The sequence below is a fragment of the Diaporthe citri genome (genome assembly GCF_014595645.1).
Source record: "Diaporthe citri strain NFHF-8-4 chromosome Unknown scaffold_4, whole genome shotgun sequence".
Classification (NCBI taxonomy): domain Eukaryota; kingdom Fungi; phylum Ascomycota; class Sordariomycetes; order Diaporthales; family Diaporthaceae; genus Diaporthe; species Diaporthe citri.
This window is the reverse complement of record NW_025064849.1, coordinates 5,440,077-5,463,860: the sequence shown is the minus strand read 5'-3', so window position 1 is coordinate 5,463,860 and position 23,784 is coordinate 5,440,077. Positions and strand designations below refer to the sequence as shown.

General features: G+C 53.0%; 6 protein-coding genes across 6 annotated transcripts; 5 read left to right on the top strand and 1 right to left on the bottom strand.

Annotated features, from left to right (window-relative positions):
- Positions 1-588: 588 nt before the first annotated feature.
- On the top strand, positions 589-1,303 carry INS49_010594 (uncharacterized protein; the record flags this gene model as incomplete). The annotated part of the gene is made up of 3 exons (XM_043171319.1): positions 589-699; positions 799-814; positions 924-1,303. The coding sequence occupies 3 exons, from the start codon at positions 589-591 to the stop codon at positions 1,301-1,303; spliced, it is 507 nt and encodes a 168-aa protein (XP_043025884.1).
- A 45-nt stretch (positions 1,304-1,348) lies between these two features.
- On the top strand, positions 1,349-2,388 carry INS49_010593 (uncharacterized protein; the record flags this gene model as incomplete). Its single annotated transcript, XM_043171318.1, has 3 exons — positions 1,349-1,563; positions 1,734-2,011; positions 2,063-2,388. The coding sequence occupies 3 exons, from the start codon at positions 1,349-1,351 to the stop codon at positions 2,386-2,388; spliced, it is 819 nt and encodes a 272-aa protein (XP_043025883.1).
- A 1,214-nt stretch (positions 2,389-3,602) lies between these two features.
- INS49_010592 (uncharacterized protein) lies at positions 3,603-4,087 on the top strand (the record flags this gene model as incomplete). The annotated part of the gene is made up of 2 exons (XM_043171317.1): positions 3,603-3,881; positions 3,968-4,087. The coding sequence occupies 2 exons, from the start codon at positions 3,603-3,605 to the stop codon at positions 4,085-4,087; spliced, it is 399 nt and encodes a 132-aa protein (XP_043025882.1).
- Positions 4,088-5,876: 1,789 nt separating this feature from the next.
- Positions 5,877-7,762, bottom strand: INS49_010591 (uncharacterized protein; the record flags this gene model as incomplete). Its single annotated transcript, XM_043171316.1, has 3 exons — positions 5,877-7,467; positions 7,538-7,596; positions 7,688-7,762. 3 exons carry the CDS (start codon positions 7,760-7,762, stop codon positions 5,877-5,879), a joined length of 1,725 nt encoding a protein of 574 aa, XP_043025881.1.
- A 7,406-nt stretch (positions 7,763-15,168) lies between these two features.
- On the top strand, positions 15,169-15,445 carry INS49_010590 (uncharacterized protein; the record flags this gene model as incomplete). Its single annotated transcript, XM_043171315.1, has 2 exons — positions 15,169-15,324; positions 15,371-15,445. 2 exons carry the CDS (start codon positions 15,169-15,171, stop codon positions 15,443-15,445), a joined length of 231 nt encoding a protein of 76 aa, XP_043025880.1.
- A 4,962-nt stretch (positions 15,446-20,407) lies between these two features.
- Positions 20,408-21,334, top strand: INS49_010589 (uncharacterized protein; the record flags this gene model as incomplete). Its single annotated transcript, XM_043171314.1, has 1 exon — positions 20,408-21,334. One exon carries the CDS (start codon positions 20,408-20,410, stop codon positions 21,332-21,334), a length of 927 nt encoding a protein of 308 aa, XP_043025879.1.
- Between the last annotated feature and the right edge of the window lie 2,450 nt (positions 21,335-23,784).

Genomic DNA, 23,784 nt, shown 5'->3' with positions numbered 1-23,784 from the left:
TGCTACTTTGGCTACTGTTACGTATCGCCCAGAGAGATGGGACTCTACATGGTACGAAAGTAACTGGGAACAAATTCAAATTGAGGACACCTGACTCTGGAACTGATCATATTCACTGTATTCAGCCCTATTTCAGACAAAAGATTACTCTGTGGCCTCATGTGTTAGTCGGCAGTAGTTGGATATATTGGGCGTGACTCAAACCAGGTATTGGAATGGTAAAGTCAGGTCCACTCATAATGACCTCACCGTAAATTTTATACAGTACCTCAGGGCGCTATGTCTTTGGGCAATCATGGAATTCAGAATAGTATAGAAATATATAATTTCAGCCAAGCCTCTCGCAGAAAGGAGAAGAAGATCAATTCTTCCACCTCATGTCGTCTAGTCGATTAACAGGTTGATAATATTGCTGCAACTTGCCTAGCATAATACTCCATAAAGCGCGGAAACTCTCGATACGAATTTTCGAAATCGTACTTTTTTCCGTCAACCGACGTGCCCTGCGCTGACAGCCAGAACAGTTTTCTTGCCTTCCTCTTTTCTCGGTGGATGATCATTCCCAGACTCGCCACACTCACAACAATCATGCAGCTTCTACCATTCATTCTCGCCATTTCCAACTCTATGGTAATCGGGCAATTCCTTGTCAACACGTTTGATTCCGAGTCGGACTGCGATGGGCAGTGCCCAGAATTGGTGAGTCCCTTGCTCCCTTGGAATCACTGACTCTCCTCTTGACGCTTCTATTACAGTGCAAACTCGTACTATCAGAGCATGTTGGCTGCACTGCAGTAGAAGAAGGGGCGGCTATGTGAGTTCCCTTCAGTCTTAGTCACTCTGTGTGCTCTTGGGTCTGTCTGGTGTTCTTTGGTGAGCAACACACAATTCTTGTGCATACGCTCTCTCTGACGTCGTTTCAGCGCTGCAACTCGATCGAGGCAACATCATGATCTCGCAAGCCCTCTCCGACAACATGTTGAAGGACCTCGGACTCACAACAAACCAGTACAACCACGGCGTGATGATCTTCTACCTCTGTTTTCTCTCTGCAGAAGTGCCGTCGCAGATGATCTCGAAGAAGCTTGGGCCTGATGTCTGGATCCCTATCCAGATGGTCACTTGGAGTGTCATTGGCATCTGCCAAGGCTTCATCACCGGCGAGAAGACCTCTTACACAACGCGCGCTCTGCTTGGCCTCGTCGAGGGCGGCTTCATCCCAGATGCGATTCCGTACCTCAGCTACTTCTACAAGAACACCGAGATGCCGGTGCGCATGAGCTACTTCTACTGCTCGTCGTAGGCCACTTTCATCGTGGCGGCATTCTTGGCTTTCGGCATTTTGCATATGCGCGACATCGCGGGTTGGGAGGGATGGAGGTGGCTGTTCGCCCTTGAAGGAGGCTTGACTGCCATCATTGGTGTGCTCTCGTGGTTCTACCTGCCTCCCAGCCCGACGCAGACCGCCAGTCGGTTCGGAGGAAAGAATGGATGGTTTACTGAGCGCGAGGAGATCGTCATGGTCAATCGCGTGTTGCGCGACGACCCTGCCAAGGTATGTCAGTCAGTGTGTGCCTTTGTTCTATGACTAACGTTGTATGCAGGGTGGTATGCATAATCGTCAAGGCCTAACATTGAGCTTCTGTGGGCATCATTGACTTCAGGATGGACTACGACCTTTGGCCAATGTATCTCATCAGCTTCACGTTGCTGATCCCCACGAGCCCTGTCAGCGCCTACCTGACCCTGAGTTTGCGCAACCATGGCTTTGACACATTCAAGACCAACTTGTTGACCATACCGGCCTATGTGCTCTTCCTTATCCAGCTTCTCTTTTGGACGAGAGTGTCCGAGAAGATCAACAATCGCATGGCCATTACGCTGTTCTACTCGCTCTGGTGCTTGCCTCTGCTGCTCGCTCTGGAGTTGCTCCCTGGTGATGCGAGTCCTTGGTCATGGGACACGGTCACCATCATGCTAATTGGATTCCCCTACATCCACTCGATCATGGGTAAGTAGCCCGCATTCCCCGTTTCCTACAATTGTCTAATCCCTACCGCAGTTTCACTCGTCTCTCGCAACTCCGGTTCAGTGCGCACTCGCACAGTCGGAAGTGCCATGTACAACATCTGTCAGGCTAGCTCTGTCATCGCGTCCCAGATCTACCGGGAAGACGACAAGCCTTTGTACCGTCGCGGAAACAAGGTTCTACTAGCGCTCGTCGCATGGAACGTGGTGATGACAGTTTTCGTCAAGGGTTACTACATGTGGAGGAACAAGTCAAGAGACAAGATCTGGAGTGAGATGACCCCGGAACAGAAAGATCGTTATATCAAGACGACAAAGGGTGAGGGCAGCAAAAGACTGGACTTCCGCTTCGCTCATTAAGAGTGTACCCACACTAACTTTGGTGTTGATTGGTAGCTCTGAGTATAAGGGGATCAGAACAGCAAGTTAAATACTAAGAATGTCTCAGTGTAAACATTCCACCAGCATAGGACAAATGTATGACCTGTTGCCAACATCACTGACGTTCTCTCTCGCAAGGACCGAGAAGCCATATAGCATGAAGATCAGCACATAGTACATATGTCTCAGACCTTTGGCCTGGTGAATATGAAGGCTGTAACGCAGGCTGCAACTTGGCAAGTGCTTGAGGACCTTCTTGATTCGCGGCATCTTTCTGGTATGCATGTGCTATTGAAAACTTTTCGAAAACTCGGCACGGGCTACTCAAACGTTCACGACAGGTTATCCCATTTCCAAGGCGGGTAATTCCATATCCCAAGACGGGCTAAAACCAGGACAGGTTATCCCAACACAGGTTGCACCATAACAGGCTATTCCGGGGTAGATGATCCCACACGAACTTCATCTCTTGTAATCAGCTTATGAGGGTTTCAATGCTACGACCAGTTCTCTGTCCCTCCTTAAGATAGACAACAGTTTCCTTACATCGATGGTAACACAGTTACCAGTGGCTCTCATCGTAGTCATAATGTTCCTCAAGCCCTCTCGACTTCGAATTGTGTTACGGAGTGTTTTCAGACTCAAAGGCTTGGAGGAGAAGCGAACAATTTGTGAAATGCTTTGCCACTGGAACATTCAACGCGTGGTTATTTTGACAAAGACTGTTCTACTTAGGTTGGGCTTGTCTTAAATTGGAGGAATTGTTTGTGAGGAAGTACAAACCACTTTGATTTTCAGAATACAACAGTCTGTTTTATGCTATCAAGTCATGGCGTCAGTTCTTTGATGGCAATGCCTCAAGTCCCTTGTTTCATATGACCATTGCCTATGTGGTGAGATCTCCCAGAGAACGAAGCCTCGATCTCAATAGTTGCTCTCAGTAAGCTTGGTTGCCTATGGGTCCCTTTTTGGGATCAGGCATCGCGACTGGAACAATGCACGCAGAAAGGAAACTAATGCTATAAATATAGCAAGTGCCTCCACATAGGAGTAGTTTTTAAGATCGTCCATCAATCTACACTCAGACCAGCGCTCCAGGCTGTCACCAAGTTCAGCCTACCCTCAGCAAATTCGCTTGCGCCCTCGGCCCCAAAACTATTTCTCTCATCGTCGTCAACTACCAACGAAACAAAATGGCCAGACTTTTGTCCCTAAAGCCATCATGTCTCCACGTCAAACTTCCTCCAGTCAAGTGGATCCACTTCACCATGCACGAGTCTCAGTTCCTGGACATGAGTGAGTACCAACATGCGTGGAGCTACACCTGGAAAGCAATCCTCCTCGCCTCCGGTGTCCCCCACGACGGCAGCACAGAGCCGGCGCGATTCCTACTGTCCAAGCACGACGACCACGCCCTCGCTGTTCTACTTCGGACAACGATCGCCGCCAAGAATATCGGAAAGCTGGACATCGTCAGCTGTGTCACTGGGAAGCCGATCTTCTCCTGGGTGTCCATCTGGGCGGATGATGAGGCTATCGAGATAGTTCTACCTCCCAGCTGAGCAAGGAGGAGGCGGCCAGATTCTCGGTCCGCGGCAAGCCCCTGGAGGTCATCGAGTGCGAGCTCAGCAAGCACGAGGACATCGAGCACGAGGTCGAGACAGAAACTGAGGATTAGTCCGTGGTGCTCAAGCACTCCTGTATCTGAGCGCCTGAGCTCTCCCCGATTCTGAAGGTACCAGAAACAGCCGTGGCACGTATGCCATCACTGCTCAACCCGGGCGGCCTGGGAAGCGGGCACAACTTGAAGGGATGGCTCACGGCCAAAGGAGTGGCGGAAGAAACGTTATGCATTTCCACATTGGAATACAAGACTCCCGGAGGGGATGACGGTGAACAGAAGACGGCAGGCACTTGGGAACTCGCGGAGAGAGAAAAAAAGCCATGGCAGCAGAGGAAGACAGCACATCATTAGGGGTGTAAAAGACTCAGTGCACGCAAGGAAATGCGGCAATGCCTGTAGCATCATGGCCTCGAGCAAGCCGCAGGCTGGAAAGTGCAATCGGCGTCACCTTTCTTTTCGCAACACAATACCGAGGCCTACACAATACGGTCTAACCGAGCGCAGAGGAAATTGGGGATGCGAAATGGGCGAAGACGTTCTGAATCGCGAAAAGGCCGATGCCACGGTTCGCACTGCATTCAGAAGTAGTGATACATACTTCGGCAATGGACATGAGTAGGGAAAAATCACCAGAGCTCAACTGACAAGCTGTAGATGTCCGTTTATGTTTGGTCATGTGCTTTCTACCCCTTTCTCTAGCCACGCTTTACGAGGAATAGGACGTCTTTCACCTTTTCATCAAGGCAGCACACAGCATGAAGGGCCAATATGCTACTGTACCTGTCACTCTTGTGAGCTGTATTTATTATGGGGTATCTAAGGTTTTCCCCCGGTTGATACATATGGGTATGAGTGGGTGGTCTCGTTTTTAATCTGTATACATATGCTTCTTAAGCAATATGCATCCAGTCCATTCATGTAATAATAAATGCTTAAATACTTAACGTTAAAAAAATAATATTAATGATAATAAGTTTTAAATATAATTATAGCTAATAGCTAAGAAAATAATAATAGCTTTATAATAATTATATAAATAAAGCTAATAAGAATTGCTTTTAATAATGCTATAAATTATTAATATAAATAGCTTAAGATTATTAATTAAGTAATTAATTATATAATAAAAACTAAAATAATCTTTATAAAATTAATCTTATAAATATAATCTTAATTAAAAACTTAATTCTTATTTATTTATATTAATATATATCTTTTTAAGGAAATTTTAAAGAAATTATAAAATTATATAACTTTTTAAGAAAATCTTTATTAAATAAGTTATTATTATAATTAATACTTAACTTTAAAGCTATTAACTTTAATAAAAATTAAAATAAAGAAATACTGTACTTTAAAATATTTTTAAACTTTTTTTAAAAAAAAATATAAATATTATACTTTATTAAATTTATTATTTTATTATTAATAATAAAATTACCCTTAAAAGGATTAAAAGAAGATTAAAAAATAAGGGTAGAAAGAAGTGTTATAATATTTCTTTAAAAGAGGGGAATAAGGATATATATTAAGCCATATGCGACTTTATGCATAAGCTCAGAGAGGGGCAGTCGGAAAGCTAAGCAGACAGCAGACAGACAAATGGACAGTTAATTTAAAAAAACACAGTGTGGCCGAAGCCACATATGGGTATGACCACGGTGATCTGCCAGTGGCCACCTGGAGTCAGTATCCACAGCAACCTTGGGAACTCAACGAGCGCTCTTCTAGCCTTTTCTCGTTTCCATTCCGGTACTCAACGTCCCAGTTCATCCCAACCCTCATGCTAACGAGCCCACTCTACATCAACTGAGCGATTTCAGGCGTCAATCCTGAAGTCCCACTAGAGTGTGGCTTCTTGCCCACTTCGCGGCAGCACCCACGCTGGCGTCGTCTTTAGGGCTCGCGTCTGCCTGGGCCGCTGTGCCTTATACGGGCCCTTCGTCTTCTTCCCACTTTCCGAAACCAGGTCAGCGTCCGCGGGCGGCAGGGGCGAGCCCCTCTTCTTGCCGGCTTTGCGGGTGTCTGAGCCGCTCTCCTGGCGTCCAGATGTTCCGGGTCTCCTGTTCGGCGAGCTGGGCGCCGGAGAGGACCGACCACCCCCACTTGAGACTGGGCTGCCCCAGTTCAACAATGAATTGCCCAACGAGGACTTCTGGAAACGTTTCGTGCGTGGCCGGGCTGAACCCTCGCCCCAATCTGGCTTGTTTGCCTTTGGCCCCTGCCTATGGTGGGTGGATACTCCTGGCTCAGTCGCCGCATTCAACAAGGCGTGTCCCAGGTCAAAATCCTTCGTAGTGCCTTTGGGGCGCCTCATAATTCTTCGGGATCGGCCTTTGGGTTCGAATTTTCCGTCGCCAGGCGGCTTCCCGAATCTCTTCCCGCGGCTAGCTTTTGAGTCGAGCTCCCCCGACGCCGAAACACCCTGGCGGGCGCCGGCATCTGTATCGAATGGGTCACGGATCGTGAGCTTGGGACTTGATCCTGGCTTTGTTGCCTCTGAGCTTTTGGGCTTCGGAGACCCCGCCGTTGCTCGGGGCCGACTTTTCAGCCTTGCTCCCCCGTCCACATTATTCATGCTACTGCCATTTGTTTGGGGCCGTTCAGTCCCCGGACGATCTCGGCGGGCACCGAGGGACTCATCCAACGAAGCATGCATCTTGGATTTTGGCCGAAAGGATCTTTCCGTCCCGTTCAATCTTTTAGACTTCAGAGGGCCTTCCCGAGACCGCGTTGTGGTCCTGGTGGTCCTCCTGGTCTTGTCAAAGGCCAACCGAGCACGGGTCGCACCGAGGGCTCTGGCAGTCTTCTTTAAGCGGCGTCTGGATTCATGAAAGCGTTGCAGAACCACATGCCAGGCAACAGGAAGTTCTTTCCCTGCCTTTTTGAAGTCTAGGACTGCTTGGCGGACATGTATCAGGTCTCCGGAGAGGCCAGGGACCATGAAATTCCCTTTGGCTGGGATCGCCGGTTTCAAAGTTCCGTCGTGAATACAGCTGATCATGTCATCAAGCTCATCTTGGATCGGGTGCCTTTTCTTGCGCTTATCCCCAGGCATTTTCCGAGCTCGGGCCTCGGACAGGACCGTTGGGGGTTTGAGGCTACGGTGAGCTGTTTTGTGCAAATATCCCCGGGAGTTGGGATGTCGATAGTAGTCTCTCGTGCCCCAGGGTATCCAGTTGGGGGCTTCCATGTTGTCTACTGAGGTCGACGTTCCCGGCTCGGCACCATTACGGTTTATCCTGCCAACTGGCTGCCTGTTGATAGGTGAGCTATAAGCTGCATATCCCTGTTTTATATCATTATTCTTAGCATAGATGTGGTAACCCTGGCGGAAGAAGCCGTCGCCATTGTTCCATGTGGTACGGGTGCCAAAGTCGACTGTGATATGCCAAGGCTCGTCAGGCGTCCTGGCATTGTAGTGGAAGCGCGCCCTGTACCCCTCGTTAGGACCAGCTGCTGTAACTTCAAGAGTATGCCCAGTGGCTTAAGAAACTTGCTCACTGAACGATAATGAACTCGACAGGCCTGCTGTCCTTCTCTGGCGAGTATCCATTCCTGCACTGTGTAAGCATCTCATTAGTTTTCAGTTGACTTGGTGAGGATGCAGCATTGATCAGTCCGCGGTTTACTTGCTTTTTCTCGTTCAGTGACCGCGGTGGCAAAATCACAGAGCACACAATTTTCGTCCCAGAATTCGTCGTCTTCAACGAAGTCGCGCATGTACATAATGAGTAGGGGCCTGTCTTTTATTGGCCTAGAATACTCGAGAAGTTTCGTCGATGGGTTGAGGAAAGAAGCTCTTGCCGTAAATGCGGCCTTGACATGGCCTCCTTCCTCAGAAGTGACGTGGCGACAGTGATATGTCCAGCCAGTGCCCGTAACGACTGTGTCAACAGGAAGATGACCACCCTTGGTTAGAGATAAATGGCGTTACGTATTGTGAAAATGGCCTACTCACAATATGTCCGGCCTTCTGCATCCTTCCGTTCCCTTACTGGCCCCCCTTGAGACCGTTTTGTGCCATAAGGAGGAGCGTTTGTGGCACATGTTTCTCGCGCGATAGAGCGGGCCTCGCTTTGCTTCAAGTGCTCCTTGCGTCGTGTCCCCTCCGGTGCAGCATCGACAGGGGCAGACACAGGTGCTCTCCTTCTGAAACGGCTGAAGAGGCTGCTCGCGTGCGAGAGGGACCGAACGAAGCATGGCAACGCCCGAAGATAGGGAGCGCCTGCAGGGCACCCGCGTGCAGTTCGAGACAGCCTGTTAAGCCACCTCATGTCATGGCCATTCATCGAAATGGAACGTTATCAGTCGTCCCTTATGACTAAAAATGATTCCAGATGCGGGTCTGTTGTGCGAAAAGGGTTGAGGTGAAGGAAGGTGTTCGTGTTGGTGAGTAGATGCAGAAGTTGATGCATCAGATGAGCTGTTGTGGCTTAGTGGCGCGTAGACCCTTACCCTCCTATTTGGTCAGGTGGGGGGAAAAGGGTGGGGGTAGCGTGATGCTGGGCATGGGGCTTCAAAAGCTCTCAAGCGGATCCAAACCCTCATGACATCCAATGGAATCCCATCATCACAAAAGGAATTGGTCTCTCGATTGAATTGGTCTCTCGATTGAATTTGTGTGGCTTTCGGTCTACAGGGTTGGAGACAGGTTTGAGAGAAACCCCTTCTCGGTAAGCACAACAGCTTGATCACAATATTAAAGCCCATGTGTTAGTGGTGCTGATTCCAAGTGTGCCTTCAATGCCGTGAATGAGATGCTCGATAGGTAATGCTTCAGGATGAATGTAGTGGTCAATGATGCCAATGAGATCCCAATTTGATGTTCAACCCACTCGGTCTGCACTGTCACAATGGCAAAACTTCATGGGACTTCGTGAACATGTATTTCAGCCCAAGTGTGTATTTAGTTATCCAAACTCCTACTAGATTTATATGAAAATATTTAGGTTCATATGAGTCAGAAATACGGAGCAGACCCCTATCTGTGATCGCTTTCAGGGCTGGATAATGTGACAGTGACAATGTGGAGTGGCAAAAGCATCGGCATGCGCATGGAAGTCTTGAAGCGGGACAACTGACGGTACTTTGGACAAATTCGTCGCTTCAATGGGATATTGCACGCAAATCACCTTGGCAATGATCCCGAGAGACTCACCTTGTGGCAAGGGTTCCATCGAAAATATCACTTTGCCATCCCATCTCAAAAGCATGACTCTTATCTCACTGTGACCAATACAAGTGAAAACTGCCGATACGTGCTTGAAGCTATATTAGATTGCAGAAGATCCTTAAGTGCAATTTGGAACATGAATCCCAGGAGAGGAACAAAATGTCATCGCATATGTCACTGATCTCATCTGCAGTGTGTACAGATATGGATGCCACAACTAGATCCGTATCTCCTCGCTGCACTGTGAAGTGGACAACTTAAGTTGAAGCACTCAAGTGAGATCAAAGATGCAATGTGTGCCGGTGTGTGGCATGTATATCTCAGCACTAGCAAGTTAGACTGTAGATCTACGTATTCTATTACGGCAATGGCGGGTATATGTTGCTTGCCTCATTGATCGTGATGTACATTCTCTGCACATGTGTGTATACTGCTGCACCCTTCTCGCGGCTTCGGCGTTACACTTTCAAACGTCGCTTGTGGGGCGGCTGAACATTTCCAAAAGCATGACCGTAGTTCTAGAAGCTCTCCACGCTCTCAGAATCAGTCACATGCAATTCCTAAGTTTAACTTGGTGGCTACCTGTATATCTTGTGCTTCAGTGTCTGCTCCCCGGACAATATTTCTTTTCAGCCCTGGAGCTTGCGAAAACCGAAGTCAGGTTCACAACACTGAGTAGGGAGCGTTTTCCAAATTCCAAATTCAAATTAGACAAGCGGACACAGACCAGACCTTTGAAAGGCACAAATCGATTCATGCTCGCATATACGGGGGCTCGAAAAGTCGTCACTACCCGTCGTTTGAAGCAACACTCATAAAGATAAAATCATCACAGCTGATGCAAAAGCTCAATCAAAACTTCGCTGAGCGATATGCAATCACCAGGGCTTCTAATGAGGTCTTCTCTGGAAGAGGCAGAAAAGCAGACTTAAAGCAGTCAAAGGGCATACGCTTTGAGACTTTTGAGTCCTGTCTTCAAGCTCATGAAGACATTGTAAGAGGGCTGACTGGACACTGGACGCACTCGGTCCTTAGCCACCACAACGAGGTGGGATATCCTTTAGGACCAGAGAGACTCACGCTGCTTGCTACACTCAAGGTCTAGTCTTCTACGGTAACCGCACAAACAGCACCAGGGGCATCGGAAAGTCTGGCATTGGATTTTAGACACAGTACGCCTTGAGCGGTGGCAGCTTACTTCTTCAACAGTAACGTGATCTACCGACTTGTTGTCATGGTGTCATACTAGTTGTGGCGTGTTGAAAGCAGATTGTCACTAGGGAAATTGTACACCGAGGCGACCCTATAGATGAGGTGGCAAGAAAGTGCCGATGATACTCCAAAGCCCCGGCATATGTACAAATCTAGTCGACGGAGCAGACCACGCCGCTCTACATCGTAACACTCATCAACACAAGGCCACAGAGCAGGCAACAGACGACCATCAGCATGGAAAACGCCAGCAAGCCATACCCACTGAGCGGCCAGCGGCATCAGACGAACAGCCCAGCAGCCGAACACGGCGAGCCGTCATCCATCACGCGGTCCCAAGCCCATCGAGAACTCAAGCCGGCACTCTCAGCCACGCCACCCTGCCACTCTTCCATGACGCAGGCAACTCAGACCTCCTCAAACACACAAGAAAAAGAAAAGTAGCCCATCTGTCTCAATCCCGAAACCAGAAAGACGGCACCGGTCCGGCCTTCAGAAAGCCCCCCCCCCTCCCCAAACCCAGCAGGCCACGAAACTTGTCTCGGCGCAAGGCCCCAGATCCGGCAAGGCAGCGGTCGCACAAAGCGGGCAGCAGGGGAGGGAAAAGAGAGGAAGAGGGGTTCCACCCAGGCGGACGCCCGGCCGGATGCCTCATCTCATTTCATCTCAGCACATTGCAGCAATCCCCGGAGAGTGCCGGGTCCCTGCGGCTTGGCTGCGGGCGGGTGAGGGCGTGGGGGGCGGACGGCCCGATAGCTCTGGAACATATCCCGCTCACTCATCCACGCGCTCACTCGCCTCACAAGAGTCCGGAAGTTCTGCCCGCCTGCCAGTGTGACAGCATGCAGGCCTAACTACCAGGAACGAATGCCAGCCCACCGCTCCTCAGCCTCACCTAGAGACCTGACGCGCCGAGCAATGTCTGAGACACGAGGCCATGCTTCTTCTTTTCTTCTTTTTCGCCCGCACGGCCAGTGGCACAGACCAGGCCGCGCCCACGCGGCACGGGATAATCAACACACGCGGCGCATCGCGGCGCATCGCGGCCGCTGCACAGCGGGCGAAAAGCAGTACCGGCTTGCTGCCTTGTTTCCACGTGCCGGAGGCCCAGCCCTGCCCATCAAAAGCATAAAACAGTGTCGGCACAGGAGCGCAGATCATACCTGAAATCACTCGCTCGGCTTGGGGACATCTCCACCTCAGTGTCGGGGCGTCGACGTATCAGCCCATCTGCTGTCCTGAACGCCGCTTTCGCCCCGACAGGTTTTATCTCCTATTCCACCTCCAGGAGACTTGCCCAAGGCTGGTGCGTTCCCTGGCAGCAGGGGCGCGCGTCCAGATCACACGGGACGGGGCATAGAGAGGATCAGGCACGCGCCAAATGCGGTGAAATCGATGAAATGGGGTGAGACATCGGGGAAAGCAGGTAGCCACCATGTGCATACATGTAATCAAAGAGAGCCGGCCTGCCCTGTGGGTGGGGATTACCATCCACCCGGCGCCAAATCACCTTCCAGACGACCGGCCTTGTAGGTTTGATTGGCTGGCTGCATTTAATGTCTCGCTGAAGAGAACATCCCCAAACAGTATGAGAATGGGTGACCCATTTGACGTGTTAGATGTGAAGGTAAGTTTAGGCGAGATAAGTGCGCTATTGGGCGTTTGAGAGGGAGTGAGAGGCGTTGACCCCAAGCAAAGTAGCTGGTCGTGGGCAAAGTGGATTGGAAACAACAGCAAAAGCCCCTCCAGCCAAGATCATGTCCCACCTGGGCATCAATCACCACGCGCCCCTGGTCTGGGTGGGAAATGGCTGGCGGGTGCGTCTTTCGTCGGCCGCCTTGGGAGTCGGGACCGAAAGCTGCTCCCTGGCCACACATCACGGTTGCCATTGGCGAGCCTTGTCCAAGGCGGTGGGTTCAGAGCTGCGCTGTGATTGATGCATCGCAACATTAAAGGCTAGGGACGGTCCGCACTGTGGTCGTAAATCGGGCCAGTAAGCATCCGAGTAAGGAAAGGGACGACAAGGCTGAAGAGACAAAAAGAAACAAAGACGGCGTATGAAGTGTGAGGGACCATTTCGGGAGAATCGTGAGATTGCCGAAATGTTACGCTGTAATTTGAGGACGAAAGCCACCACCGGGTTGTTCGTGACGGTACCCGTCGCCGATGCCAATATTGTCTGTGTGTCACACACACAGCAAATGACGGCAATTAAGATCGATTCCGTTGAGGCAGGCAGGCAGTCAGGTAGGCATGATGCGACATCATGCTGCCGAGAGATATGACTGTCGATGAGCGTTTACCGCGCGGCGGCACACAGACATGATGCCCGACCGAAATGTTGGTCAAGAGAAGGGGCCGGTCGCACCTCATCACAGCGCTGCCACCGTTCTGGTCTCTCACTGGCTGTCGGTTCCGAGTTTCTGACCAACCCCAAGCCCCCGCCCAGGTCGTCTGTTGGCCGCGGACGCCGCCAGTTGGCCAGAAAATGAGAATCAATTTCCAACCACTCAGAGAGCCGGGTGATTGCTGTCCAACCAGAAAAACGATGCTGGGACTGGGCGGGCGAGGCTGCAGGTGTCTAGGACCTGTTGCGTCGGCGATCACTCATGGGTGAATCCCTGCTGCCTCGCGTTGGAAGGGTCGCACAGCAGCCGCCGACAAAAGTCCCCATCTGCAAGGCTCATGTCGCGGAGTCGTACTGTAGCACGGATCTGCCAGATTGCGCCCGCTGACAGATGGCTGAGTGATGCGGCCTTTCGAAGACAGAATGACCGCATCGGTCTCCCGTCTCCGAATATCCCCCTCGTCTCGTCAAGTCGGCCCAACTCGTCATTCAGGGTCGACATGGCAGAGCATGGTCCATGGAAAGCATCTTCGGCACTCACTCCATGCCGATGACGGTCTGAGAGCCCGGGGGAAGGCATCCGGTCACATCAGGTTCGCCAAGGGGATCGCGCACAGAAGCTGTCCGGACTCTCCAGACCCGCGTGGTTTGGGTTTCGGTGACTCAGCGGGATCGCAGCCCGGGTGCCGATTGTTCGAGCCCTACCGACAGCCGTGACGTGCTGTCGCTGCCTTCTTGGGTTTTGCTTGTCTCGATGGCCGAGGAAGACAGTTGCAGCGTTTCATGCTCCGTATATTGCACTGTATATCAGAGTCGATGCCGGCTGATTCGAGGCCTCCAGAGCTGCCAGGATGCCCGAATTGTGGGTACACAGTAACGACCGGACCAGGCGGTGCCAGAAGAAGCGGGGTGCACAACGCGTGTCATACTGATTAGCAGGCCACCTTCAGTACTGTGCGGGTTAGTCTTCTCAGAAGGCGGCTTGATGCAGTTTTTGACACGGCTGGCGTGCGCTTGTTCCGAGCAACAACAAAGACGTCAGACCTTGGAGTGAAGTCGCCTCCAAGACGCCGTACCGTAGACCGCCACTAGATGAGATCCCAAAAAAGGCAACATGGCAGATGTGCGCTCACCGACATTTCAACGGTGACAAGGTGGCACTTGAGCCGCGATGCGATGTCTTGGGGCTGGGGCTGCGTCACCAGCCCCGACGCGGCGGGAGGAAGAGGGTCTTCCTGGGTTTAGAGTTGGCAGGCAGGCAGACAGGCATCTCTGGCAGCAGAGAGAGGTCTGTTCTCAACCTCGAGTTCCCCAAAGCATCGACCGAGCCGAGAATGACAGGTGCCACTCGTCTCCCGGTGAGCTGGCACCGCCTCGAAACAGCTCGATGGACACCGTGGACGTGGTGTGGCATGCTGATTAGGTGCGCTGATCGTGGGGGGATAATTATATCACGCTGCTGCAGACACACACACACACACACACACACACACACACACACATATCTCTCACATACACACTTAACACGCATATCACACATGGTTCTAGCCCCGGAGCTTGCTAGTTCCTGGTGTCCGGACTGGCAGGTCGTTTCAAGTGTCGGTGATAGAAATCACCGTAGCCTAGAGCAGCTGGGCACAGTGTGCGCCAGAACATGAGCTTCAGATGTGAAGGTCAAGCTTGGCATCTCCGCACCAAGGACTAATCTTCAACAGGGCTGGACACAGCTGAACAGAGCAGGAGGACCCCTGGCATTGAGTAGACACTCGTAGAGAGCTGGATGGGAATCATGTCGTGCTCTCCATGTGGGAATCTCGATGCAGGGAGGGCAGCGTGCGACGGTCTCGGGCCGCGGCTCACGGCTTGGTTTGTCGAATGTTTGAACGAGCAATGCCTAGGCAGGTTTGGTATCTAGAGGGGGAGTCAGGTAGGGCCGGCTTAGCGGACGGAGAGGCCTGGCATTTGGCATTTGGCATTTGACATTTGACTCTTTGACCCAAGAAAAGCTTGTGATAGCGATGGGTGGTGAAGGGGGTGCTGCGTTTCCAAGTCGACGGCACACACAGCTCGAGACATCTTTTGAGATCGGGGCGAGGCGAGGAAAAACACGAAAGTCAAACGGGATGCACGGAAGGTGATGCTCAGGCTGGCAGTCAGTCAGCCCATCACCCAGTCAGTCAGTCGGTCGGGTTGGCGGCGGTGATGTGGTGGGGAGGCATGCTTTTAACAAAGCGGAAGCTCATCCTTGAAAGGGAAAAAAAAGCTGATCGCTTGACGGACGGACGCGTCGCGCAGAAGTTGCTTCCGTACAGTGCGAGGAAACGGAGGATGTGAGAGAGAATAAAAAAAAGAGGCCGACCCGAGAACGAGGGGCGGGCAGGCACGTCACGTCACTCGAGGATGGATGAGGAGAAGCTCTGTCGACTGCGGTGCGGCGGGCAGGCTGGCAGGGAAGGAGGATTAGCCCTGGCAAACGCAGGTGCTATGGACCTCAACCCGAACCTGGGCCTGAACCTGAATCTGAGGCGGCGATCAAGGAATTGGATGCCTGGGCTGGTGTGTTGTGTGTGTTGCGTTTTGCTGACTGCATGCATGCAGCCAGCTGCTCCTGCGACCGGCTGCTACTGCTACTGCTACTGCTACTGCCGCTGCCGCCACTGTGTATGCTACACAGTAGACCAGATCAGATGCTGCACGTCTCGGGCTGAGTTGGTCGATGGCAGGGTGAGCCTTGGGTTAAATGTTGAGGATTCTATAGAGATCATATCAGATTATCAATCAAAAATGACGACTCTTGACGACGACTGCAGTCGACAGTCGACAGGCACAGGCCGCAGGCAAGCAGCAGGCAAGCAAAAGTCCGTAACTTCCCTCCGTCCAGCCATCACCGATGGTCGGCTGCCCTTGCCAGGACCTGCCAGGACCTGCCCCCACCAGCCCCCCTCCCAGAAAGGAATTCGAGCTCGTCTAGCTTTTGCCGTTTTCCCCTCACAACCTCGCACTGTCCCTTGGCCCTTCCCCAGCTCGGAGGGACGGAGGTTGCTCGACAGGCTGGGTACTTGACGGGTGGCCAGGCTGCACCGCACGCCACAGTACCCCAGCTTGCAGGAGTACCTCCCGTCTTCGCAGCGGTACGTACCCAGAACCAGCAGCTGCTGAATTTTCCCGCCGAGCTGGGCCCTCCTGCCCCTTCCTGCCCTTCCCTCCTTCCCTTGGAACTTGGCCCGGGCCCTGGACCTGGCACTTGGACCTGCCCTGGAGCAGGGAGGGACCCACAGCGTGCTGATTTGGGCCATTCACACCCTCGGATAAAGAAAGCTGCTCCCGCCCTTCCTCGAATCATCTTGCAGTCCTGAGTCTCGACCTTCTGGCCTTTCCCCTCTCCAGTCAGTCAGTCTCCTCAACTCGCCCAGAGTCGCCAGTTGCCAGTCCCAGCCCAGCCCAGCCCCAACCAAGCCTGAGAAGCTCCAAGCTCCTGCCCCCTCCTCTCGCCCCTTCCCCTTCGAACAGAGTTCCCAGCCAATCCGCCCATTTTCCGCCCAATCCCAACCCTCCGCCGCCCGCCGCCAACCCTCGCCCCTCCACTCTGTCGCGACTTGGGCCAATTGCTGGCTTGTTCTCGCCCTGAGTTTGCAACACCAATCAATCAACACGCTTCAACTCCAATCCAGTCCAATCGTGGGCAGCCCAGCCCAGCCCGCCTGTTCATTCAACCGAATTGGTCCATCACGGCGGCATCTCATCTCATCTCATCGCATCGCATCGCACGTGCAGCGCAGCGCATCCGCATCCGCACCCGCATCCCAAGTCCGTGTCCGTGTCGCATCGCATCGCAGGACGCCCGCGCACGCCCGCGCACGCCCGCGCGACTACCAGGTAGAAGATAGAGACTGCAGCACCGCATTGAGCAGAGCACCAAGTCACCGAGGCACTAATTGGGTAGGTCATCGTCAGTTTGTGTTCCTCGAAACGCCCTTGTTCTCCCCTCCCACCAAGCCACCTGCCCCCCCCCCCCTCCTTCGCTTCCCAGCCCTCCATCCATCTGCCTTTCCATCCAGCCCCGTCCCGGATCGAGTCGCGTCGAGTCCAGACGACACATCGTGAGTGCCAAACCCCTGGGTGCGAAACACCCAATCAGCAAGCAGCCAGCCGTCGAACCCAAAACCGCTCACTACCCGTCTCTGTCGCCTCTACGCGCGCCACAATTTGTTCGCGTTTCATTTGTCGTCCAGTCTTCCGTCCCAATCTTCTCCCCCGGATTGTCTCTCCCGTCCCACGGCACGCAATCTGCAGCGCACGCACGCACACACTTGCGCACTTACGCACGCACGCAGCTGCAGAGTGTCTGAGCTTTCCGGGACTCCGGCTTTCCATCTGCTACTGCTGTGTATTCATGGTCTACAAGCTAGACTTGAGCCTGTTGCTGACCATGGACGAGATAAGCCAGCCTGCAGACGCCTAGTTGCCTGCTAGCCCTGCCCTCGACAAAACGGACGAATCAATTTTCGTCCAAGGACAAACAAACCAACAGGAAGAAAGCCTCGTCCAGTTTCTCCACGCCCCGTCAGCCTCGCCATCGAGCGTTGTTCAAGCAAGGTACGAAATCACGATTTGCTTCTTCTGTCTGTCCGATCCTTCTACAATTTGCCATGGGGGATCACTCAGCCCACTCTCACTCAAGCCCGGCCTGTCACTCCCCATCCATCAGCCGTGGGAACTGCTTCCCTCGCCCTTCCACTTGTGTCCTGCACCTGCAGGTCGCGCCATGAGGTCGGGTGCCGACGTTCTGGGCCTGCAGCAGACAGCTGCAAAAGAGAAATCAGTGCTGGCGCAGGCCCCAGGCCCAAGGCCACGGCCCAGACCCAGACCCAGGCTCGCGTCTCAGATGGATTCGCTCGGTCTGCATGACGGCTACATGAGCCTGAGCCTACGTGCCGCTCATAGCACCGCCACCCGTGTCTCTTGTTACCGTCTCGGACCACCATCCTCTAGTTCCATCCGCTCAGCATCTGTGCCAACATGACAGACCAGCACGGCATCTCAGCCAACCGCGAGGTGACAGCCTCGCAACCGTATTCGCTGATGATGTTGCTGCTGCTGCTGTTGCTGCTGCCTTTTGCCAAGCGGCCGGACAGGGTCTGATTTAGTCCCATCAACACCATGCCAGCCAGCCTCGTCGTCTCGTCGCCCCGACCCCCCTGATTATTCCGATCCGTCAAGGTTCCGTCCCACTGGTCGCACATCCGCGCGGGCTTTTCTGCCTGCAGGTGGGCCATGTGGGCCGCCCACCCTAGCCCGTCAGCCAGTCACCGCTCCAGCGCACACACAAATAAAACGGCTCGACCAGCCCAGCAAATCAGCTAACACCATCTTAGATTTGCGACACCAAGCCGGTATCCTCACCACTGCGACGGTTCAAGACCTATCAACACCGCCAGCTTCACTCTTGACGTCTTCATTGGCTGTCCCCATAGTCCCGTGATATCAACAGCCTGCGGCAGCGAATTTTAACGTCTTCAACGCCGCTCAATCAAACGGGCGTGTTGTACCTCGAGGCCCAGCAGCGCGCTGTGATCATAGGGGTCCTGTTCGATCTCATTTCAAGGTAAGCTCTGACCTGTTTGTGCTCCGTCAACCCCTTGCCCCTCTTGCTTTCCACCATCCCGTTCGGCCAAGGCGCCTGCGTCCTCCGTCTCACCACACCATCTCAACCGGCTCGACCCAGCTTCTGGGTGCGAGGCATATTCTGCTTCACTCTGTCCTGGAACCTTCAGTGCAGCGAGGTCATGACAACTTCGCTGCAACAACACAACAGCCACGGGACTATCTTGTGTGGCATTCCTCTCCTGCTACCACATATGCCCCTCTCAAAACCCCGCAACCCTGTCGGTCACCGATATGCCCGAATCCAGGAGTACAAGATGCTGACGCAGTCTTCCCTGTAGCTAGCTCCTACATGCTACGCAACCCAGCGCTTCCGTCTGGAGCTTGAACGCGAGGAACACTGGTACGTTGCATTTCTTTGTGTGTTTGGCTCGTTTGCCCGTCTCTGTGGTTCCCCTCTCTAGCCGGATATTCATCCAGCTTTGCCATACCCTCGGCCCTGAGAGTGGTACACCCTCAAATCTCGAACCCCTCACCCGCACACCCAAACCCTCGGGAGTGTTCTCTAGATGGAGAACCCCGCCATGGGCTAGACGTCACGCACCTGCGGCGAATCGGCCCTGTAGGGTGATACACAAATCCTTCTCACCACCCGTTCCTTCGCCCGCGCCGCATTCGCGCAGACTGTATCAAGTTGGTTCGTGCCGGCGGCACAAGCGTGTCCATTAGTCGAATCCCACCTGCTCATTTCGCAGCATGGAGACCCGACGACGACCTCTGTCATGTGCTGCTGGGTGCGCACGTTACCTGGCACAACATGAATCCGCCGCCCTAGCCCCGAAGACACACTCTTGCCTGTGTGCGCATGCTCCCTCCGTTGTCAACCGGGCATTTGCCCTGTGATATCATGTCGCACGCAAATGTTGCCGGTCAAGTCGACCAGACAGGGCCAAGGGCCGTTGGGGCCCGCCCACCTGTCGTGCTGAGTGCTTGCATGCATGTCCTGTGCCTCGGTGAAATGCGCGGGTCATGCTGTCGTCTTGGTCGACTTCCTTCTTTTCCTTCGCGGTGCCCGTCGCAATGACACTCTCCCGTCCTGATCGTCATCGCCCTCGGGAACAAGTCTGGGGGTGGGTGGTGGTTGAGCTGGCTTACATGGTGGGCCCGGCTTGTGCATGCTCCGTCATGCATGCCAGCGCATCAAGTGGGAGACCAGGGCGCGAAGCATCCCTACCTAACTACCACACCCGTCCATCTGCCCCTCGTTTATCGACTCGGTCCCGGCTTCTATGCCTGACGTTCTATTTTGCGCACAACGACTAATGTCAATGGTTGGGTAGATTCAACAAGCCGATTTAAAGCGTACAGTCACTCTACGGCATCGGATCCTAGGAAACAAGATCTCCCAAGTTGTTTCGTCAGAGCTTCTTTCGCGACGGCCCGCAATAAGCCGTTGAAATTACTTTGACCAGTCAACACTTGGGTCTTGTATCTTGGGTCTGCCTGCGATTGTCCCAAGTGGATCATCGTCAGAGCCAGAGATCGCCTTGTCGTTCATCCTCACGTGGCTTCATCGCCCCTGGACCCATTCCGCCCAGGGACCTTGCACCCAGCCCGCCCCGCGTGCACATCAGCTTGCATGTGCCGTGGTGCAGCCAATTACGCAGTTCGGCTACAACCTTCGCGACTGCCAGCGCATCCACGCATATCCAATAGATTGGGTGTGCACCAAGCCCAGGCCACGGGTACTCAGTGACGACAGGCGACGACCAACCCATCCCAGCGCGCCGTGCCTAAACCAATAACTGATTCAGGCTCACGCTCTGCTGTGTCACAGACAGCCCTCACTACACAAAACCTGTGATATTGGTATCTTGTCTACTCTTGCTCCTTGACCACGGCTTTCGCGTCTATCGGCCAACAGTATCGTGATACCCCAACAGCGGACGACCAAAAACACCAGTCGCCCGGTACGCAACACCGAATCTGCCCTCGGACTGCCATCAAAGAGCTTTCCGATAAAACGCCGGCAAGCATGATGGAGTACGCGCAATACCAGCATAACCCGCAGAATTCGCAACCACACATCTCGACAGCCTACCCAAGCTCGACAGGTGCTAATAGCATCACATCGCCCCAGGCACAGCACATTCAGCAGTCGCCCGTCCTTCCGTCTCAGCAACAGACGACACCCACCCAGAGTCACGCCATGTATCAGCCGCAATATGGCATGCCCCAACATGCGGGCATGCAATATGGTGTTCCCGGCATCCAGGCCGCTGCCATGGCCGCAACGGCTGCCGCGTCGGGATCAGCCTACCCGTACCCGATGTCATCCGACGCAAACCTCCAAACATCACCTAGGATGGGTAGCATGAAGACCAAAACCGAGCCAGGCCGTGATCCACGATCGCCCCAGCAGATGAACAGCATGCCCCAGCGGAGGATGAGCCAAGTCACGAGTCCTGGCGTGCCTAACCCTCAAGCTATCATGAATCATGCTGCAGGCCGCCCCTCAGTCGCCCCTCCGATGCCATCTGCTCAGGCAATGCAGCACCCGCAGTCGCCTGAGATGCCGCAGGGCCAGGAGGAGTCACCTCTGTATGTCAACGCAAAGCAGTTCCATAGAATTCTGAAGCGCAGGGTGGCGAGACAGAGGCTCGAGGAGGCGCTGCGGCTCACCAGCAAAGGTCGGAAGCCTTATCTGCACGAGTCTCGACACAACCACGCTATGCGCCGTCCCCGAGGGCCGGGTGGTCGTTTCCTCACGGCAGACGAGGTCGCAGAAATAGAGAGGAAGAAGGGGGATGTTGGCGGTGAAAACAACGAAAATGACGGCGATGCGGGATCAAGTTTGGGATCGAAGAGAAAATCGGTGGGTGGCGCGGATACCCCTAACAAAAGGAGCAAGACGGACACGGAGAGTCCAGACGAAAACGACGAGGACGATGACGAGGAGTGAACAGGGGGCAGTTCGTTGCAAAGTATCGACTCGGACTGCTCTGTTCTCAACGCGAGGGGCGTTCCCGGTTCCATTTGTCCACACGATTACGATGTCATGACCGCGAGAAAGATTTCGATTACCCACGTTATCTCCTTATCCACACACGACCTGGACGTCGGAGTTTGTTTGGCGCGGAGTTTGGCACGGCTGATCGATTTCTTTGTTGCGACGGCCCATATGCGCACCAGCTGGACGCTCGTTTGATACCTTTTGGTTGCCCAACTCGACCACAGCCCTGCACCAAGACTTGGAAGCCACGGTGGAGGTCGGCCCTTCGCACGCGGCCCAAGGGAGGAAGGACATGGGATAGTACCCAGTGAGGGAGGACCACAGGACTGGTTTTCATTGTTGTCAGACCTCGTGCCACACGGTAATTGGTGACTTGGATAGCGAAGAGGCTTGGAAGCATGGGACGCCCGGGAAAGAAACACATTTCCTCTCTCTTCTCACGAAAGACTGCATCACGACACCCCCAGTAACAAAGTTGAAGGATACCCAATCATGTTTTTGCCGCGCTATTTTTCTCTTCATTTCCTTTCTGGACCTTCTATCCAAATGCCGTATCTTATCTGCTTCACGTTTATGAGAGCGTCCCGTCCCGAGGGGGCTATTTTCGCTTCTTGTTTCTACTTGGATGACGATGAACGGAGTGAGACATTCGACAGACACATGGTACCGGTTGCCAGACGGTGAAAACAGGAGCGACAAGGCCTGCCTGTGATTGTCTTCGTTGTCGGTTGTTACGTGTCCACAAGACACTACTTTCGTTCGCCCCGGGCCTTTTTTTCTATTTCTTTTCTTTTTTCTAACGCCTTCACGACCCATGACCCGAGAAATGACGCCCCCGAAAGAAAAAAAACACCGCACACAGAAAAGAGCGAGCGAGAGAGAGAGAAGAAGCGTTGCCCGGGACAGGCGGCTTTCAGGAAAGGAAAGGACAGGACGGGGGACACCAATCCACTCTCAGACACACACACAAACACATACAGAACCAGTTCTTTTCTTGGGACGGGGACTTATCTTAAGAAATTGTCTCAAGACGGAAATACGATACCTATGTTATTTTTCTGACAACACGTGCCAAATACTTGATATCCTTATTGTGACTGAATGCATGCCTGCGCTATATTCTTGGACGGACGTACATCCTTACCATGGCTGGTTTTTTCAGTATAGTTCGATGCTCTTTGCTTGATATCCCGATTGGAGATCCCACGTCAGTATTCCAGCAGGCCTTGTGCAACACTTTTTAACAACCTTACTGAACAAGAGGCACAGCTACTGGACGATGAAATTCTCCCCTGAGAGATGTGGTGACGGATTTTCAGGGACAAGATGGCCCGCAAAATTTGAGTGTACTTGATTACTCGGATACAACTCACTCATTTCTGTTTCTTTCTCCATGTCCCTCGGGAAAAGAAAATCAGAATTGTCCTCCAGGCCAAGCTGATAGTCGTCTCTGTGCCGAGTTTGAGCCTTCGCCAATGAATTCGTTGTGACGTGACGGCCCCCATGTGATCACCAACAAGTTGGAGTTGGTACACGGCCGGTGCGAGATTGTTTAGTGAGCTGAAATATCCAAAACGGCCCCTGCTATGTGTTTTGGCCGCTCTGATGACCCGTCCGCCGGCATTTTGTCAGTGCATGCGCATATTTTTCTCTCGCCGTGTTGGACAAGCGGGCATTTTCCCGGTCAGCAGTTTCTAGACTGCTTGTGTTTGCAATCTTCGTTGGCTCTCGCAACCTGCCGAGTGTAATTGAGGGGGCGGCCAAGAAATATTCAACGTTTTGTCTTACATCTTGTTTGGGGGCTGTGCCCATGTTTGTCTGCAACGCACCCTGTCGGTCAGCCGTGACATCTTCTCGCCAACTCTGGAGAGGAGACATCTTTTCAGGGATTTAAAGTGAAGTAGGGGCTGTAATTCGCATTTAAATCCCAGAACGTGCCTTTGCTTGTTGAAGATTACCTCCAACGTGCATGCTGAAGTCTGCTTGAGCATAAGACTGCGTCGATGTCCGTGACCGAGATCGCATAACGTCGACAATTCATCCGTCTCCCTCCAACTTTCTCTTTGTATTCATCTTCATGCGATATTCCTACCACTCATCCACCGTCCAGCACTTCGAATAGGAAGCATGCACTCGTCAAGCGATTGTTGCTCACTCCTCCTGTGCTCGCCGAGATGATGCACCAGGCAGCGTGGGCAGACGGGGCTGCCACTCCAAAGGACGATGTTCACTTGGGTACCTGGATCAATTGGTGCAGAGGACCTGTGATGGGAGCGACTCTAACTCTCGATGGAAGGGTGGGGGGGGGGGGGGGGAAGCTTCTTATCGCCTTCACTGCCGTCTTAATTGGTGTTGCGACTGGGCGCTTGTGGCGGATCGCTTGCATGTCAGTGATGCTT